The sequence below is a fragment of the Gorilla gorilla genome, chromosome 2 (assembly GCF_029281585.2).
Source record: "Gorilla gorilla gorilla isolate KB3781 chromosome 2, NHGRI_mGorGor1-v2.1_pri, whole genome shotgun sequence".
NCBI lineage: Eukaryota > Metazoa > Chordata > Mammalia > Primates > Hominidae > Gorilla > Gorilla gorilla.
In genome coordinates, this window is record NC_086017.1 from 67,116,526 (window position 1) to 67,137,867 (window position 21,342).

The 21,342-nt window shown below is 36.0% G+C and overlaps 1 protein-coding gene across 2 annotated transcripts in view; it reads left to right on the forward strand.

Annotated features, from left to right (window-relative positions):
* Positions 1-20,341, forward strand: part of APPL1 (adaptor protein, phosphotyrosine interacting with PH domain and leucine zipper 1) — a 45,635-nt gene extending 25,294 nt beyond the window's left edge. For both annotated transcript variants that reach the window (XM_031009361.3, XM_055383179.2), the window contains exons 13-22: positions 642-698; positions 3,906-4,000; positions 4,197-4,379; positions 5,979-6,031; positions 6,808-6,982; positions 7,080-7,116; positions 7,591-7,737; positions 14,594-14,644; positions 15,255-15,344; positions 16,398-20,341. In XM_031009361.3, the coding sequence (XP_030865221.1) occupies positions 642-698; positions 3,906-4,000; positions 4,197-4,379; positions 5,979-6,031; positions 6,808-6,982; positions 7,080-7,116; positions 7,591-7,737; positions 14,594-14,644; positions 15,255-15,344; positions 16,398-16,544 (1,035 nt within the window). In that variant the 3' untranslated portion in view covers positions 16,545-20,341. The remainder of the gene's footprint in view (positions 1-641; positions 699-3,905; positions 4,001-4,196; positions 4,380-5,978; positions 6,032-6,807; positions 6,983-7,079; positions 7,117-7,590; positions 7,738-14,593; positions 14,645-15,254; positions 15,345-16,397) is intronic.
* Positions 20,342-21,342: the final 1,001 nt, after the last annotated feature.

A 21,342-nucleotide genomic window follows, 5' to 3' on the forward strand; every position in this document is an offset into this window, starting at 1 on the left:
TTCTTATGGAAAAGAGTAATATTAAAACTTGCTTTTAGTCTCTGAGGAACACAGACAAATATCTCTGTTCTCTGCATAGTTTGCCAAACAAAATATTTGTTTAGATTAGTGAGGCTCTTTGGGCACTTGAATCCTCGAGAGTGAAGCAGAAGATGTAGAGCAGAGATTGTTTTCTATGCTAATTATTTATAAACTTGACAGAAGGGAGGCATGTAAAATATATTCACCAAGAATATATTTATCTTTTAAATTTTTTTACATTTGTGTTAATTATGATACCCGAGTTCACACTGTCTTGTTTGGTGGGGATTAGGAGGGGAAGTAATATAAAAAGATAAATATAGATTATTAAGTATAATTTAACATGATTGCTATATTTTTTATTTCCTTATATGAATTAAACTTGAGATTCTTACATAAATCTACTAAATATTTTCATATATTTAAATAATAAAAATGTTGAATGTGCTTTTATATATGTTTATATATATGCACCCTCCTTATGAAATGTTTTCTTATAAGGAAGATAAATGTATTACTTCTAATGAAACATCTGTTGCCGTTGAGTATTGAACATTTGCCTTTACAAGAGAAGCTTTGTAGAAAAAAAAATTATATTTTTCTATTTTTTCCTCTTGCAGTGGATCTGTACAATAAACAACATATCTAAACAAATATACTTAAGTGAAAATCCAGAGGTAATATTTTTATTTTATGTTACCCAGATCTAGCAAAATTGAGTAATTTTGTGGCTTACATGTTTTTATTAATTCATAATTTCTCAGGTTCTGTAATTTTTTAATTTGACCTTGAATGAGTAGCTTTTTTTTGAGACAGAGTCTCGCCCTGTTGCCCAGGCCGGAGTGCTGTGCCCTGATCTTTGTTCACTACAACCTCCACCTCCCAGGTTCAAGTGATTCTCCTGCCTCAGCCTCACCAGTAGCTGAGATTACAGGCATGTGCCATGACACCCAGCTAATTTTTGTATTTTTAGTAGAGACAGGATTTGGCCATGTTGGCCAGGCTGGTCTCGAACTCCTGTCCTCAGGTGATCTGGCCGTCTCGGCCTCCCAAAGTGCTGGGATTACAGGCATGAGCCACTGTGCCTGGCCTGAATGAGTAGCTTTAATGTGCCATGAATGTAATGAGTGGTCTTCCTAGAACAATAAATTATTTCAAAAGATAGTCAACCAACAAATATTTATTGGGTGTGGACTATTTAACTCTGCGTTGAGCACCATGAAGAAAGGAAATATAGAAGAAAATTGAGCCATGGCCTCTGCCCTCTAGGAGCCTATCTGTATGGAGAGACAAAACTAAAACTTTAAGTAACATTTCAGATAAAACAGGATGTAACTGAAAGCATATGGCGATGACTGAAGGCTTAGGTTTTGAGAATAGTTTTGAGAATATTAAGATCAGTGTGGACTTTAGAGAAAGCTCTGTGGAGATGGTGGAAACCTGAGTTGGGTAGGATTTGTTTGTTTTGAGGAAAAGAAGACACAGTGCAGATAAGAGAAAAAAAGAATACAAATGCAGAAATGGCAGGTTTATGAAACTAGCAGTGTAATTAAAGATTCTTTTTTTTTTGAGACAGAGTCTTGCGGTGTTGCCCACACTGGAGTGCAGTGGTGCTATCTCAGCCCACTGCAGCCTCTGCCTCCCGGGTTCAAGCGATTCTCCTGCCTCAGCCTTTTGAGTAGCTGGGACTACAGGCCTGCGCCACCATGCCTAGCCAATTTTTGTATTTTTAATAGAGACAGGGTTTTGCCATGTTGGCCAGGCTGGTCTCGAACTTCCAACTTCAGGTGATCCACCTGCCTCAGCCTCCCAAAGTGCTGGGATTACAGGCGTGAGCCACCACGCCCAGCCAAGTTAAAGGTTCTTGATAGAGAATACAAAACTGAAATGTGCATACAAGTCACTTAGGGGTCTTGTTAAAATGCATAATATGATTCAGTATGTCTGGGGTGATATAGCGTGAATTCCCAGTTTTGCAAATTATATTTTGTGTGGCAAGGATATCAAACCAGATGAACCCTGAAGTGTAGACACAGCCACAGGTGCAGTCCAAACATACAGGTAGAACCCAGGGGTACAGAGAATTCTGGAAGGAGTCAAGTAGGTACTGCAGTATAGTTGGAAAAGGACTTGACTCTAGGACAGGAGCTGTCTGACCTCTGCCACTCTTAGTGGGCCTGTCTGTGCTATGAGAGTCCAGGCAACTCCTGGCTGATGATTTCAGCTGAGGCTGGGAGGGCTAATTTCTTTGGAAGGCTCTCACTCTTCTAAATCTTAATCTGCTGTTGATGTAATGGTGGATTAGATGGGAGGGCTAGACTAATTTAGTAACTGATTGATATGAAGGATGAAAGAGATGACTAAGGTAAAGACGACTTCCAGGTTTTAAACCCAACAGAAGAGAAGAAGAATTTGGGAAAGAAGAGTTCTGTTTTTATCTTAATGGCTTTGAGGTGCCAGCTAAGGAATGCCTAGGAGGAAGTTTTGAACCATAGAAACAAAATCTCATGACCTCCAAAATACTAGTAATTTGTTAGTTTTATAATGTTATTATATTTACATTGTAACATTTATTACAATTATGTCTAATAAAATAAATTATGAGTTTAATTACGGAAAATCAGTGTTAACTATAGAGAAGCCTTTTGCTTTTAGTAATTTGATCTCCTGCCAATCTAGCTTTTCCTTTTTGTAAGGTTATTTGGGAACAACAAAAAATACCATTAAAATACAAATTAAATAATTTATTTTATCATTTAGGTCATACAGTGTTTGGATTTGAATAGTTTGTAATACTTACAGTCTTTTACTACCAATTATCAGAACTCTAATTTTTAGTTAATATTTCCTAGGTTATCCAGAATTATTTTATCTGTATTAGTGAGAACAGGAATTTTGATCAGTTTGTAGCATTGTATTGGTCATTTTGCTAACCATAAGACACAGAAATGCAAAATTGTTATGTGATTTTTTTTCTAATTTAAAGACCATTTTTATGGAATAGTGCCTGTAGTCTCAACTACTCAGGAGGCTTAAGCGGGGAGGATTGTTTGAGCCTAGGAGATCAAGGATGCAGTGAGCCATAATCATGCCATTGCACGCCAGCCTGGGCAATAGAGAACGTATCTCCCAAAAAAAGACCATTTAAAAAATTGTGAAAAAATCTGCAAATTTACCATGTTAACCATTTTTAAGTATATGGAAATGTTAACTATATGTACGTGATTAAAACAGATCTCTAATTTAAATACCATTTTTATTTAGCCAGTATTTTAAATAAAACAGTAAGTCTAAAGTATTTCTTATGGAAAGCTTTCTTATTTTCAATTTTTTGGTCTGAAAATATGACAGCTTTATAAATTAATAAACAGATACTTCTGAGCATAAATATATTCTGGAAAATTGTGAAAACTTTACCAGCATAGTTATAAAATACTCATATTTTGTGAATATTTCCTATTCCTTCTAAATTTCTTTTTTCAACAAATGTATCGATTGTCCATTGTGCCAGGCACTGGGCTGTGTGCTAGCAATACAAACTTTAATAAAAAATATCTGGTAGTTAAAAATGTAAAGAAAACAATATTTTCTTTAAAAATTTAAAGTGTGCAACACTTGCAGGGAATTTTAAAAAATTAAAGAAAAAGCAATATCTAATAATTATGTATAAGTAGAAAATCAGATTTTTTTGCTAGATTATAGGAAGTAAGAGGAAATCAGTTATGTACCCTAATATTAAGACGAGGGAATATAGTACTACTTTAGTAGCTCTAATTTATATTTTAAGTGTAACTCAGAAGCATTATAACAATTCAGAGTTACATTCAAACTTTTGGTTTGCTTACTTTACTAATACTAGTCCTTTTTTAAAAAAATTAAAATAGGAAACTGCTGCACGAGTAAATCAATCAGCTCTGGAAGCTGTCACTCCTTCCCCATCTTTCCAGCAGAGGCACGAGAGCCTGCGGCCAGCAGCAGGGTAAGATACCACACTGTGAGTTATTTAAAGAAGGAGATGGGCTATTTAAAGTGTCTGTGATCTGGGATTATGTTTGTACTGAAACTTAAGACTTCTCATTGACTTATAATATTGTGTTTTCTTTTTTCATAGTTTGTTAAATATTTAATATCCAAAAGGGAAAATTAAATGCAATGCCTTCTTGTTTTATGCTTAGACAATCTCGGCCACCGACAGCTCGAACCAGCAGTTCAGGATCCTTAGGATCTGAGTCTACAAATTTGGCTGCCCTCTCTCTAGATTCTCTTGTTGCCCCAGACACCCCAATACAGTTTGACATAATTTCTCCTGTGTGTGAAGATCAGCCTGGCCAGGCAAAAGCCTTTGGCCAGGGAGGCAGGTGGGTGATAGCATCACAGGTACATTGTGCTGTGGTCTGTAAGGCTTATAATCCCCTGTCTGCATTTCAGAGTCATCTCTTATTTATCATGTATATCAGCTATGTTGTACTTTCTTTGTTTAATTATGTAACATATTGTTAGGGAAGAACCATGCAGGTTTTTTTCTCTATGTCTTCTGCCTCAGTTAAGGAGTTAAGAGAATTTAGTTTCCCAATATTTAATTCTGTATTGCTTATTAGGTCTATTTCTTGGATACTTGCTCTTAAAATTGCAGAAGAAAGTTGATAGCTGTCTTTAGGTCATGACAATTTTTTAAAAATTCTTGAGGGTAATACATGTGATATAGGTTTATTAGAAAATATTATCTTATACCAGAATAAGAAATCTTCAGGAAGTTACTAAAACATTATCACTATTATGAATTATGAATGAGTCATCATTTAGTTGTATGATGAATATTCTCACCAAAGCAGTTAAAATTTTTCCTTGGCTGTGGTTGAAGGAAACAAGACTTAAGGCAAATCATTTATTAAGTAGAGTGGACACCTAATAAACTGATAATATATTAATTTGGATATACATGGCTGTGACCCAGAAAAAGTCATTTACATTTGATCACAGAAATACACTTAGCATTTGATGTAATAGGACACATACTAAAGAGATTAATTTCCTGTTATCTTACTGTCAGTGTTTTTTTAAAACCACTTAGCTCTCTGCTTCCAAAACCTACTTTGTTTTGTTTTGAGATGGGGGTCTCACTCTGTTGCCCGGGCTGGAGTGCAGCGGCATGATCATAGCTCACTGCAGCTTTGATCTTCTGGGCTCAAGGGATCCACCTGCCTCACCCTCCTGAGTACCTGGGACCACAGGCATGCGCCACCACACCCAGCTAATTTTTAAATTTCTTTGGTAGAGACGGGTTCTTCCTGTGTTGCCCTAGCAGATCTCAAACTCCCAGGGTCAAGCAGTCCTCCTGCCTCGGCCTCCCAAAGTGCTGAGATTACAGGTGTGAGCCACAATGCCCAGCCCTCCAAAACCTACTTTGAGTTGTACTTTTCTTCCTTCACTGTGGTGTGCCACAAGCCATGCACACTAAGGAGGAAGGTAGCTTCCATCTCCAGTTCACTTTTCTTTTTGCATTGTTACTTATGCTTTAAGAAATACAGGTTTAAAACTAGATTATAGGTAACTTGTAACATGTACTTACAGAACCTAAAAAGAAGTTTTTACAATTCCAGGACATTCTTGGCATTTTTCTCAAGCAACTAAGATTGCAGTTAAATAAGTGTTCCTCTGTGCTAGCTTATTTAAATTCAAGAACTTTTGCAACATGGTTTATTATGTTGATTTTTTGTTGTGTATGTCTAAACTTCCAATTCATCTGTGTCTTCTAAAGTGCACCAACATTGATCAGTTAGTGTGTGAGGGCAGAGGCCTTCATCATAGTAATTTAGTGATCAATAGTGTTTCTTAATAGGATGGGGCATTTTAGAGCTTTTTTTTAAAAATGTTAACTGTGGTTTTAATAATTAGATTTCTTCTATGTGGCTCATGGTAACTGACCATGTGTTCATATTTTCTTCTAAACTTTTTAGGCGTACAAATCCATTTGGAGAATCTGGAGGAAGTACAAAATCTGAAACTGAAGGTAAGACAGATGTGCAGCATTCATATATTTTAGAACTGCTTCTCAGCAAACAGTGAATAATTTATTGTTTATATTTGCTCTGCTACTAAGCTCAGTTTTAATGTTATCTTTACTTCAGAATTTCCTCTACTTACTTATAGTACACTTGAAGCAACAGAACTTAATCTGACTTAAGATGTTGCGATTCATACAAAACAATAGACTCTCATACTTTTGACCTTATAGTCAAAATTCTCAGGGCCTAAGATACCTTTCAAGCTTTTCCTAACAGCTGATGTTTCTCTTCTGGTACTGGAGCATAAATTTTGTTTTTCCGCCACTAACTATTTATTTGAATTCTAAACTTACAGAAATGCTGTAAGAACCACCAATTGTTGTGTGTTTGTGTGTGTGTGTGTGTGTGTGTGTGTTGAGACAGGGCTCCCTATGTTGCCTAGGCTGGTCTCGAACTCCTGGGCTCAAGGGATCCTGCTGCCTTAGCCTCCCAAAGTGCTAGGATTACAGGTGTGAACCACCACGCCTGGCCTCAGAACCGCCAATTGTTGAAGCATTACTTTTAGCTATTTGAATTTGAAACCCTAATTTTCCTATAACTTGGAATACTGTAGTTAGGAGTTATTTTGAAATGTCTCCCTTAGGTTGTTGAATTTTTCACTGGAAAACCTAAAAGGAGGCAGTGTATTTTATTCTTTTGGAAAAGAAATATGGTGAAAAAAATAAAATGTAAATTTATACAGTAAAAAAAAAAAAATGTAATACACCTTGTTCTATTATAGATTCTATTCTTCATCAGTTATTTATTGTCCGATTCCTTGGTTCAATGGAGGTGAAATCAGATGACCATCCAGATGTTGTTTATGAAACTATGCGCCAGATCTTAGCTGCCCGGGCCATCCATAACATCTTTCGTATGACAGAATCGCATTTATTAGTCACTTGTGACTGTTTAAAGTAAGTAAAACCCTCCCTTAAAAAACTGTAGAAAAAACATTTACATGATTTCAGCCTAATTAAAATTTGTTTTCCAATTTTTAAATTATTATTTTAGGTTAATTGATCCACAGACACAAGTTACAAGGCTCACAGTGAGTTCCACATGATTTAAGCTTTGTTTTAGGTCCCTTTGTATATATACACATCTTACAACTTGATAATAATCCTGATCCTGTATATTCAAGTGTGATAGTATCAGCTATGATTGGTCTTTGGCTGTTGTAGTTAAGTCTATGGCCATCTCCAAAAAGTTATCATTGAACATTTTATGTAACTTAAAAGAATTAACACAATTCTTTTTGTAATTTTTTTAACACAGTTCTTTTTGACTTTGTAAAATGTGTTAATGACTAATAAAACAAATGTAATATTCAACAACCTTTTTCTGCTTGTTAATTCAAACCAAATATGACATTACTTGTTTCTGCATTACAAGTCTGTTAAAATAATTGGCTTTAATATATTAAAATATTTATATTTTTAGAACTTAGCATATGAGTTCGTCACAGGTGCTGCTGTAATGACTTGTAAGATCTCATGTTTGCTTCTGATGTTTTCTGTGGCAGTTTCCATTACCTTGTGTAGTTTTGTATGCTACACACCAGGAAAATAAGCGCCTTTTTGGATTTGTTCTTCGGACATCAAGCGGGAGAAGTGAAAGTAATCTGTCATCAGTCTGCTATATATTTGAGTCAAACAATGAGGGGGAAAAGGTACATGGCTTTTCAGAATATCTCTGTCATAACCACTTACTAAGTGATTCTTACTAAGATTTAATAATAATTAAATTCTTACAAATTAAATTACTTAGTAATTACTGATTGAATTCTTTACAATTTATACAAATTTATGAGGCACATGTGAATTTTGTTACATGTATAGAATATACAGTAAGCAAGTCAGGGTATTTAGGGTGTCCATCATCCAAGTACAATACATTTTTGTGAAGTATAGTCACCCTACTCTGCTGTCAGATATTAAATATATTCTTTCTATCGTAATTTATGGTTGTACCCTTTAATCAACTTTTCTTCATCCTCCCCCTTTCCTCATCACTCAGCCTTCCCAGTCTCTGTTGTCTATCATTCCACACTCTGCCTCCACGTGATCAATTTTTTGGCTCCCACATACAAGTGAGAACATGTGATATTTGTCTTTTTGTGCCTGGCTTATTTCACGTAAGATAATGACTTCTAGTTCCATCCACGTTGTTGCGAATGACATGATTTCATTCTTTTTATGGCTGAATAGTACTCCATTGTGTATATGTGCCACATTTTCTTTATTCATTTATCTGCTAATGAACATTTAGATTGATTTAATATCTTTGCTATTGTGAATAGTACTACAGTAAACATGTGAGTGCAGATATCCTTTTGATACAGATTTCTTTAATTTTGGGTAGATACCCAGTAGTGGGATTGTTGGATCGAATGGTAGTTCTATTTTTAGTTTTTGTTGTTGTTGTTGTTTTTGAGACGGAGTTTCACTCTGTCGCCCAGGCTGGAATGCAATGGTGCGATCTTGGCTCACTGCAACCTCTGCCTCCTGGGTTCACGCCATTCTCCTGCCTCAGCCTCCCGAGTAGCTGGGATTACAGGTGCCTGCCACCATGCCCGGCTAATTTTTTGTATTTTTAGTAGAGACGGGGTTTCACCGTGTTAGCCAGGATAGTCTCGATCTCCTGACCTCGTGATCTGCCTGCCTCAGCCTCCCAAAGTGCTGGGATTACAGGCGTGAGCCACCATACCTGGTCTATTTTTAGTTTTTTGAGAGATCTCCATACTGTTTTCCATAGTGGTTGTACTAGTTTATGTTCCCACCAACAGTGTATGAGTTCCCCTTTTTTCTGCATTTCACCAACATCTGCTATTTTTGGTCTTTTTAGTGATAGCCATTCTGACTAGGGTAAGAATGGCTCATTGTCATTTTGATTTGCATTTCTCTAATGATTAGTGATGTCGAGCATCTTTTCATATACCTGTTGGCTGTTTTTGTGTCCTTTAAGAAATGCATATTCATATCCTCTGCATACTTTTAAGTGGGATTATTTGATTTTTTCCCTGTTGAGTTCGTTGTATATTCTGGATATTAGTCCCCAGTTGGATGAACAGTTTGCAAATAATTTCTCCCATTCAACAGGTTGTCTGTTTACTCTGTTATTTCTTTGGCTATGCAGACACTTTTTAGTTTAAGTCCCATTTGTTTATTTTTATTGCCTATACTTTTGAGGTCTTAGGCATAAAATCTTTGCCGAGACCAATGTGCAGGAGAGTTTTCCCTTCATTTTCTTCTAGTATTTTTTTTTCTATGGAAAATAACCTTTTTTTTTTTTTTTTTTTTTGAGACAGACTCTTGCTCTGTTGCCCAGGCTGGAGTGCAGTGGCAGAATCTTGGCTCACCGTAACCTCCACCTCCTGGATTAAAGTGATTTTCCTGCCTCAGCCTCCCGAGTAGCTGGGACTACAGTTGTGTGCCACCATGCCTGGCTAATTTTTTTAGTAGAGACAGGATTTCACCATGTTGGCCAGGCTGGTCTTGAACTCCTGACCTCAAGTGATCCACCTGCCTTGGCCTCCCAAAGTGCTGGGATTACAGGCATGAGCTGCCACACCCAGCTGGAAAAAGAACCTTTAATAGAACAATTATTGAGAATATCGTACTAACAAAGTTTCTCAAGAGACTAATTAGAGCTAAAATGGTGAAAGTAGGATGATCTTTGTTTTTCGTTTTTTGTGGGTACAAGGGGTGTGTGTGCGTGTGTGTGTGTGTGTATGCATTTTTTTTTTTTTCAGATGGAGTCTTGCTGTGTCACCTGGGCTGGAGTGCAATGGTGCGATCTTGGCTCATTGCAACCTCCGCCCCCTCGGGTTCAAGCGATTCTCCTGCCTTAGCCTCCTGAGTAGCTGGGTCTATACGCATGCGCCACCACGCCCAGCTAATTTTGTATTTTTAGTAGAGTCAGGGTTTCTCCATGTTGGTCAGACTGGTCTCAAACTCCCGACCTCAGATGATCCGCCTGCCTCGGCCTCCCAAAGTGCTGGGATTACAGGTGTGAGCCACCTCGCCCGGCCAGGTGTATATATTTATGCAGTACATGAAATATTTTGCTACACTTATGCAATGCATAATAACCACATCATGGAAAATGGAGTATTCCTTCCCTTAAGCATTTATCCTTTGTATTAGAAACAATCCAATTATACTCTTTTAGTTATTTTTAAATGTACAGTTATTATTGACCGTAGTCCCCCTGTTCTATCAAATACCAGGTCTTATTCATTCTATTTTTTTTTTTTAATCATTAACCATCCTCCCACCCCCCATCCCCACACTACCCTTCTCAGCCTCTGGTAACCACCCTTCTATTCTCTGGCTCCATGAGTTCAATTGTTTTGATTTTTAGATCCCACAAATAAGTGAAAACATGCAATATTTGTCTTTCTGTGCCTGGCTTATTTTGCTTAACATAATGACCTCCATGTTCCATATATCTTATTGCAAATGACAGAATCTCATTCTTTTTTATGGCTGAATAGTATTCCATTGTATGTAAGTACCACATTTTCTTTATCCATGTATCATCCATTCAAATGACAGAATCTCATTCTTTTTTTCTGGCTGAATAGTACTCCATTGTGTGTGTGTACATTTTCTTTATCCATTCATCTGTTTTTTTTTTTTTTTCCATTCATCTGTTGATGGACACTTAGGTGGCTTCCAAGTTTTAACTATTGTGAACCGAGCTGCAGCAAACATGGGAGTGCAGATGTCTCTTCAATATACTGATTTCCTTTTTTTAGGTATATACCCAGCAGTGGGATTGCTGGTTCATATGGTAGCTCTATTTTTAGTTTTTTGAGGAACCTCCAGACTTTTCTCCATAGTGGTTATACTAATTTACATTCCCACCAACAGTGTACAAGGTTTCCCTTTTCTCCACATGCTTCCCAGCATTTGTTATTGCCTTTTTGCTATAAGCCATTTTAACTGGGGTGAGATGATACATTGTAGTTTTGATTTGCATTTCTCTGATGATCAGTGATGTTGAGGACCTTTTCATATGCCTGTTTTCCATTTGTATGTCTTCTTTTGAAAAATGTCTATTCAAATATTTTGCCCAGTTTTAAATCAGATTAAGGTTTTTCCTATAGAGTTGTTTGAGCTCTTTGTATATTCTGGTTATTAATCCCTTGTCAGATGAGTAGTTTACAAATATTTTCTCCCATTGTGTGGCTTGTTTCTTCACTTTGTTGATTGTTTCCTTTGCAGTGCAGAAACTTTTTAACTTGAGATCCCATTTGTCCATTTTTGCTTTAGTTGCCTGTGCTTGTGGGGTATTACTCAAGAAATTTTTGTGCAGACTGATGTCCTGGAGAGTTTCCCCAATATTTTCTTGTAGTAGTTTCATAGTTCAAGGTCTTAGATTTAAGGCTTTAATCCATTTTGAATAGATTTTTGTATATGGTGAGAGAGAGGGGTCTAGTTTTATTCTTCTGCATATGGATATCCAGTTTTCCCGGCACCATTTATTGAAGGGACTGTCTTTTCCCCAATGTATATTCTTGGCGCCTTTGTCAAAAATGAGTTCACTGTAGTTGTGTGGATTTGTTTCTGGATTCTCTATTCTGTTGCATTGGTCTATCTGTCTTTTTTTTTTTTTGCCAGTACCATGCTGTTTTGGTTACTATAGCTCTGTAGCATTGTAATTTGAAGTCAGGTAATGTGATTTCTCTAATTTTGTTATTTTTGCTCAGAATAGCTTTGGCTATTCTGAATCTTTTATGATTCCATATACATTTTCAGATTGTTTTTTCTATTTCTGTGAAGAATGTCATTGGTTTTTTGATAGGGATTGCATTGAATCTATAGATTGCTTTGGGTAGTATGGACATTTTAACAATATTGATTCTTCCAATCCATGAACGTGGAATATGTTTCCATTTTTGGTGTCCTCTTCAATTTCTTTCGTCAGTGTTTTATAGTTTTTTGTTTTTTTTGGTTTGTTCTTTTGAGACAGAGTCTCATTCTATTGCCCAGGCTGGAGTGCAGTTGCATAATCTCAGCTCACTGAAATGTCTGCCTCCCAGGTTCAAGTGATTCTCATGCCTCAGCCTCCCAAGTACCTGGGATTACAGGTGTGTGTCTCCACCACCTGGCTAATTTTTGTATTTTTAGTAGAGATGGGGTTTCACCATATTGGCCAGGCTGGTCTCAAACTCCTGGCCTCAAGTGATCCACCTGTCTCGGCCTCCCAAAGTGCTGGGATTACAGGCCTGAGCCACTGCGCCCAGCCTGTAGTTTTCATTATAGAGATCTTTCACTTCTTTGGTTAACTCCTAGGTATTTAATTTTATCTGTGACTATTGTAAGTGAGATTACTTTATTTATTTCTTTTTCAGATTGTTCACTGTTGGCATATAGAAATGCTACTAATTGTTGTATGTTGATTTTGTATCCTGAAACTTTGAATTCATCAGTTCTAATAGTTTTTTGGTGGAGTCTAGGTTTTTCTAAATATAAGATCATCATATCATCTGCAAACAAGGATAGTTTGACTTCTTCCTTTACAATTTGGATGCCTTTTTTCCTCTCTTACCTGATTACTCATCTTCTGTCTAAAAGGTGGAAAGGCTTTTGGTTTTTCTGCATTCAGTATGATACTAGCTGTGAGTCTGTCATATATGGCTTTAATTATGTTGAGCTATATTCCTTCTATACCAAGTTTTTTTGAGGGTTTTTAATCATGAAGGGATGTTGAACTTTATCAAATGCATTTTCAGCAGAAATTGAAGTGATTAAATAGTTTTTGTCCTTTATTCTGTTGATGTGATGTAGCATATTGATTGATTTGCATATGTTGAACTATCTTTGCATTCCTGGGATAAATCCCACTTGGTCATGATAAATGATCTTTTTAATGTGTTGTTGAATTCGGTTTGCTAATATTTTGTTGAGGATTTTTGCATCTATATTCATGAGATATATTGGCCTGTAGTTTTCTTTTTTTGATATGTCTTTGTCTGGTTTTGGTATCAGGTAATACTGGCCTCTTAGAATGAGTTTGGAAGTATTCCCTTCTCCTCTATTTTTTGGAACATTTTGGGTAAGATTGGTATTAGTTCTTCTTTAAATGTTTGGTAGAATTCAGCAGGAAAGCCATCAGGTACTGGGCTTTTCTTTACCAGGAGACTTTTTATTATGGTTTGGATGTTGTTACTTGTTATTGGACTGTTCAGGTTTTGGATTTCTTCGTGGTTCAATCTTGGTAGGTTGTATTTGTCTAGGAATTTATCCATTTCTTCTTGATTTTCCAATTTACTAGCATGTAGTTGCTCATAGTAGCCACCAATGATCCTTTGAATTTATGCAGTATCAATTGTAATGTCTCCTTTTTAATCTCCAATTTTATTTGAGTCTTCTTTTTCTTAGTCTGGCTAAATGTCAGTTTTATCTTTTCAAAAAAACCAACTTTTTGTTATGTTGATCTTTTGTATTGTTTTCTTCATGTCAGATTCATTTATTTCTGCTCTGATCCTTATAATTTCTTGTAGTATTTTTACAGTTTTGGGTCTTATGTTCAAGTCTTTAATGTATTTTGAGTTGATTTTTGTGTATGGTGAGAGGGAGGGGTCTGGTTTCATTCTTCTACATGTGGCTCTCCAATCTTGCCAGAACCATTTATTGAAGAGGATATCCCTTCCCCAGTGAAAGTTCTTTGTCACTTTTGTTAAAGATCAGTTGGCTGTAAACAAGTGGCTTCGTTCCTGGGTTCTCTGTTCTGTTCCATTGGCCATGTGTCTTATTTTTATAACAACCCCCTGCTGTTTTGCTTACTATAGCCTTGTAATATATTTTGAAGTTAGGTAATGTGATGCCTCCAGCTTTGTTCTTTTTGTTTAAGATTGCTTTGGCTATTTGCATTGAACCTATAGATTGCTTTGGGCAATATGGTTATTTTAACTATATTATTCTGATCCATGAGCATGGGATGTTCTTTTGTGTCTTCAGTCTCTTTCATCAGTGTTTTGTAGTTTTTTGTGTAAATAAAATTCTTATATAATTCTAAGATTTTTGGAAAAAACTCCCAAATTTTGCCTAGGCTTACTGAGCTGCTTGAGCAAAGCATCTCTGAATAGAGCCAAGCTGATGGTTTGGGCCTTCTGACTCTACAGACCCATGTTTTCCCTGCCACTGATAGCTGGTGCAATCTTTTAGCCTCTCATTTATGTTGGGAACCAAAACCAGCCATTTTCAGATGTCTTCAGCTGAAAATAGCATTAGCAGCTGCATGCTTCTTCCTCGTAGGCCTTACTATGACAGTAATGAATTTGACATAACAAGAAGTGGGGTATATATGAAGGTGAGAGTCAGCAGTGGAATCCTATAGACTTCAAGGAAAACATACAAAGCCTTGGTTTGGGGGCTTGAGCATTCTTAAATATGCTTTTGCTTGAAGCAATGTATTAGGATTAGTTATAAAACTAGTTCCATCAGTTATTTGGATACTTGACATTTTTGCTTTGTTGTGAGAACTGCCTGAATTTTTCATACTTTTTCTCTTTTTAGATATGTGATTCTGTTGGACTGGCAAAACAGATAGCTTTGCATGCTGAACTGGTAAGAATCCAAGATGTGGCTGGGCACAGTGGTTCACACCTGTAATCGCAGCACACTGGGAGGCCGAGGCGGGCAGATCACTTGAGGTCAGGATTTCGAGACTAACCTGGCCAACATGGTGAAACCCCGTTTCTACTAAAAATACAAAAATTAGTTGGGTGTGGTGTCGTGCACCTGTAATCCCAGCTACTGAGGAGGTCTGAGGCACGAGAATGACTTGAATCCGGGAGGCAGAGGTTGCAATGAGCCGAGATCACACCACTGCACTCCAGCCTGGGCGACAGAGCGAGACTCTTATCTCAAAAAAAAAAAAAAAGGAATCCAAGATGCTTGATTTTCCAAGAATGTTAACTAAAATAGTATATTAGCTCTTTCATATTAGCAAGTAAATAAAATGATTTTGCTAAGCAAGGTTAACAGTGATACTATTACCAACATAGCATTTAGAATTTGGATAATTGTTTACCATTGAATATAAACTGTTGATGTGCTTTCTTATGTATAAATGCAAAAAAATATTGAAAGGTTACACATGTGATATTAACTGAAATGTCTAAAATTTAAAGTTATTTCATATTTAATTCATTAGTTTTATTCATCTGTTCTTTAGGATCGTAGGGCATCAGAAAAACAAAAAGAAATAGAGAGAGTAAAAGAGAAGCAACAGAAAGAACTCAATAAACAAAAACAGATTGAAAAGGTATACAGTCCTAATGTCTGGATCTTTATGTGTTGTTTGTGAAGACTTAATTCAGCACTATGACTTTCAGATTTGAATTTCCAAATGAAGGGCTGTTTCTGCTTGTTCAGCCACTTCATAAACAGATGATTCATACCATAGCAGAAAAGGGTCACATCTGTTTTTTGATATGATGTTTACATTATAGTTATGTTGACATGTAATATGACTGTTTCAAAAATATACCAGAACTTTAATATTTCAGAGGAGGTTGTCTCTGTCAAAGCAGTTGAGAGGCTGTGTAGACTTAACTGCCATTGCTGAAAGCCATTTTGCCTTCTATGGGGGGGAAATAAATAAATATATATGTTATATGAAATATATAATGAAATGTATATTTTTAATATTGCCAGGAGTGTCAAATCATTGTCCATCCAACAGGATAATTTTAAAAGACAAATTTCAGAGCAAAACTTGAAGAATGCATTAAATGATCCATGAAATTGTAAGAGCATGTTATGGGTTGTAGATTGACAGTAGGAATAGAAAAGAGGAGACAGCTGGGATGCTTAGAACAGATCAGTAAGCATTGGCTGTGGGCTGTCTGTCTGGACAAAGAAGAGGGAAGTGGCAAAGATGACATTGAAGTGAGGCTTTCTTGATAGGCGAGGCTGAGGGAAGGTGACACCTGATTTAGCAAAGATGAATTGGACAGGGATGGAGAAAAGGGCTGGAGAGGGGAAGGGAAAGGAGTGTGGGGTGATCCCTTTCGAGGGTTTTACTGTAATATATAGTGAGAGATGATGATGGGCTTTATTTGGTTGTTGGTCATAAAAAAAGAAAGAGAAAATATTAGATTTTAGTTTGAATGCTGGCTTTTATAGGATGGTGCCAAAATTCATTTTGGTGTTGTATTGTTTGGGTGTAGCTTTTCTTTTTATCAAGTTGTCAGAAGTATGCGTACATATTTATGACAGAAGAATTGAAGTGGCTCTCAAGAATGTATCTTAACTGCATAATTTGCCATTTGACTGCAGACAAGTAACTTAGTTTCTTTTTTGTCTTTTCCACTAGGACTTGGAAGAACAAAGTCGGTTGATAGCTGCTTCCAGTAGACCAAACCAAGCCAGTAGTGAGGGGCAGTTTGTTGTCCTTAGCAGTAGCCAGTCAGAAGAGAGTGATTTGGGAGAAGGAGGAAAGAAGAGAGAATCAGAAGCATAAGCTTATACTTTTGGTAGATATTCCCCCTTGGAATTTGACAGTTTCTATGGTGAAATGGCAGAAGGTAACAACTATGTTGAAATATCAAGGAGGAGATTAAGCTTTATATTTGCTTATTTGTTGTAGCTACATTTTAAAAAAAAAGATTGAACTTGATGACTTAGGTTTGCATTGATCTTTTTTCCCCCTTAAACATAATGTACTATGTATTAACATCTAAAGGAAACCTGCTCATCTTCCTGAAGCAGACTGCTGAGGAATTACATTTGCTCAAGAATTTTTTCCATCAAATTGTGAACTTTTAATTCTTGCATTGTAATTGGCTGTGTCCGTAAGAAATCATTTATTCTTCAGGCTTAGACATTCATGGATATGCTTTTCTTTCATTAGGAACATTTTGCTGGTGATGAGGAAGCATTTAGCTGAATAAGTTTAAAGCCCTTTATACAGAGAATTCTACAAGTTTGCAAATATTTTAACAATATTAAATGTGCAATAGAACTTTTATAAAATAATTAGAACAGAGATTTTACAGTTAAGGTTTCAAATTGTGGCAGGTGGTACTGTTGATCTCAGGGTACTTTCTGGGATTGCTCACATTTCTCTAATGTACTGCACTTGATGCCAGTAGGAAAGAAGCTTAAGTGTCTTCAGTTCAAGATTGATAGAGCCCTTGGCATTTTATTATCACGTTCTTAGTTCTCAGGTTGGGACTTCAATTACTGCTGCAGAGCAGTAGTGGTTAAAAATAAGATATTGGAATTTATTAAAAGATTTTTGTTCAATACATTTTAGATTAGGATTGACAAGATATTGCTATGGAATGATACATTGTATTTTCTGCATTGTGTGAAATAGTTTTTATTGAAAGTCAAGTGACATTTCAAAAGAAGTTCTATAACAATTGTTTCATGCTTAAAGTAAAAATTCCCAGAGTTTAGTTTAGAAAATGTAATCTTTTAAATTTCAGACTGATATTCCCAATATTTTCATAATGCCATGTTTTGATAAAGTACTGAATCACCACTTTATATCCACAAAGGCAAATAACTAATGTATGAGAATAGAATAATTTGCACTAATTATTGTAAATATGTCTACTCTTCAAATGAGTAAAAGGTCCAATTTTGTGAAAGATTGAAAATGAATTGAATGCCTAGTAGAGTATAGGAGAAGTTGACCAAGGAAGGATTTAACCTGGTGCCAAGGTTAAAATAACATTTCTCTACTGCCTATTGTCTATGTTAAACCTTAATTTTTTTTCTGTAATCACTTTTAACACTGCTAATAGAAATTATGTTTTCATGTGTTTCACATGAAAAAGCATATATATACAAAGTTAATATAGTGAGTAAAATACTTTACATAGTCACACATTTACAAATTTTTCAAGAGGTTAGCCACTAAGACTTTAATAATTTTACAAGGGAAAAAGCTTTTTTTTTTCTTTGATATACAGTTTTTTCTTCTTAGTTCTGCATTAGAAATGGCATCTGTTTTAGGTCTCAAAATATAACTCAACTCGGCTGTTTCACACTATATGTACATTGTTTTCTGTAGGAATAGGATAATGATATATAGGATCATGATATTCCTTCTATCCATGTGCCAAATGGGTGTAATGTTTATTTACTGATGCTTTATGTTACCAAAACATACAGTAAAAAAGTAGAAATTTATGAAATACTTTTTATCAAAAGTTTATTTTGTGCTTACCAAAGGGAATGCTTTCACAATAGTGTATCAATTCTTTTGTTTTGTTAAAGTTGGAATTTATTCTGTTGCCAGCACTTAAGTAGTCATGGCAAGTCCTGTTTTTAAGACCTTTTGGAGACTGGAGCTTTCTGTTCCATTAAGTCTTTTGTTTATACTACAAATTGTCACCTCACTTAGTTCAGATGAAATCTGTTACTCTACAAGGAAGGTGTTCATCATTAGGAGGCAGCTTTACTAAGCTGGTGCTTTGCATGGTAGCAAGTGCTGCCCTTTGTCAGCACCCTGGGTCATAGTGTAGGCTAGAGTTAAGGCACTGGCAGACTTAGGGATGCTGGACAGACCTGTAGTTCGTTTTAAGTCATGTTCACAGGAATTTCTACAATAATAAACCCATCATCTCCATAGGTCAGATCGAAGTGCATTCCAATGCTAAATAGAAGTTATGAGTGGGTTTAACAATTTTAGATGATTCAGCTTTTGTTCCATTACTGTTGAACTATATGAACTATTCCATTACTGCAGAGATTTAAGTATCTGTTTTAATAAGCTCTTTTTGTTATTTAAAGGCTGCCTATGGGTTTCTGCCTAGTGGTAAAGCTGATTGTTACCCTCCTTTGAAATCCCTTCTAGTTCTGAGATGCTTTGAGGGTAATTGGATTCGATTTTGGGATATCTTTTCTCACATTCAGACTTACACTTAATGGTGTTAGAAATCAACACAACTCCTTTTTAAAAAGAAAAGATATTAAGCCTGCCTACTTCTACGATGCATTCTGTTACCTATTTGAACAGTATGTTTGTAACTAACTATGGCAATGAAGTCAGTAGATGGGAAACCAGTTATTCCTTCTACCTTTAAAAATTTTGAGAACTTGCCAACAAGGGACTAAAGCTATTATCTTGAACAGAGTCCCTAAAGCTAGTCTAGTTTTTGCCACATCTGCAATGATTATTGTTTAATTTCAAAAGAATCCTCAGGCTCTACAATCTAGGGGTGGTAAATGTGTTTCCACTATGCTTGGGAAAAGGTCAGTAGGATGTGCATCCTAGGGAAGATAAAATCGTATATGGTAAAGGCATCTGAGTTAATTTTGCATTATATCTAGGAACCATATTATTTAAAATTTGAATCCTATTAATGCTGAGAGATCCTAAGAGCTAGTATATTGTAAAACCTGCCACCTGAATAAAATGAAAAAAAAAAATTTTTTTTTTGAGACAGAGTCTTGCTCTGTTGCCCAGGCTGGAGTGCAGTGGCGTGATCTTGGGTCACTGCAAGCTCCGCCTCCCGGGTTCATGCCATTCTCCTGCCTCAGCCTCCCGAGTAGCTGGGACCACAGGGTCCCACCACCGTGCCCGGCTAATTTTTTTGTATTTTTAGTAGAGACGGGGTTTCACCGTGTTAGCCACGATGTTCTCGATCTCCTGACCTCGTGATCCGCCCGCCTCGGCCTCGCAAAGTGCTGGGATTACAGGCGTGAGCCACCGTGCCCGGCCCTAAAATGAAATTATTAATGTTGGTTCTGAAACAACCTCTTAGCATTCAGATTGTATTTTAAATACTTAAACACACCAATTGTAGAAAGCAACCCTTTATTTTTAGCAAGTTTGGTTTACTCTTCTCCCATGAGATTTTGTCTTTCTACATTAATTAGTAATACATAAAGCTTTGAAACTGGAACTATATTATACTTTTTAACCAATCTCTGTGGCTTCACTCATGAAATTTACTTCAGTTAATATGAGACTGGGGGTTAAGTTGTAACTAATACGCAAAATTGCTTTGTATATTTGGTGATTTTGTAATGTAAGTGAATTGATTCTTATTTCACTGATACTATTAATCATGCAGTGTACAAAATCATGCAATGTTTCACTTTAGAATTGGATTTGAAGAACTCGACTTTATGTGATCATGGTATTGGTATACATGTGGGGTGGAGAACTTATTTTTTCATTTTGTCACAATAGGTATATACTGACAAGGCTTCAGGAAAAAAGTTGTTAGAAGATTTTTTAATGTATAATAAAGTCCATGATTTTTGTACAGTGTTTTTTAATGAAATATTTGATACTCTGAACTTTATTTCTCAAAGTAATTTCAGATGTTTGTAAAACAATGGACTTCTTAAGCTGTTATGACATTATAAATTACACAGCTGGCCCAACTATAATTCCACAGCAGCTAAAATGAAAAAAAAAAGTCACTTTATTGGGAAAAGTTTGCTATAGAAGCAAACTAATCGATCACTGGTGACTTTTTTTCTTTTAGCAAAGGAAAAAGACTTCATTAATTGACGTATACTTGCTACTGTTTGGTCCTACTTACAGAAATTCCTCTAATTTACAGGGGCAGGTTATTGTGCATACCACAGTATAGCTTGGATCTGTAATTTCAATACTAATGCATATTCATCCCATGTGCTCTTTATAGTTTCTTATGTCAATTAGTTACTTTCTTCTGGGATTTAGTGTTTTGTTTTGGATTTTATAGAAATGTATATACACTTTTAGAAGGTACAGGGAATAGATGAAATTAACTTTAGAATTATATAATTTATGTGATATAAGTGCATGTATAGCCTAAATATATTTCTATATTGAAAGATATATAATCTACCACTCACTTATCAGTTTGATTTAAAAAAACTATTCATGTCAGCTATATAAATTTTTTAATGAAAAAAACTATAAAAATAATTTAAAGTCTGTGCTTACTGAAATAGTCTATATAGCCATTAATCCCTACACTAGAAAAAAAATCATATAGCTTCAGTTTCCCTAGAATGGACTATCTAGTTCTTTTAAAAAGTACCAAGACTAAACATGTAAACATCAAGGCCATAGCTGACTGGGCTGTAGTGAAAATGGATGATATCATTCTACCTGTTTTCCCTGTTGATATGGCTTCTAAATGTGACACAAGTATGGTTGAATGAATGTCTTTTTCAGTTTCTTTCCTCACTTTCCACACATAGAAATGTATACTTACAGGCCTGGCACACTGGCTCAATGCCTGTAATCCCAGCACTTTGGGAGGCCAAGGTGGGCAGATCACTTAAGGTCAGGAGTTCGAGACAGC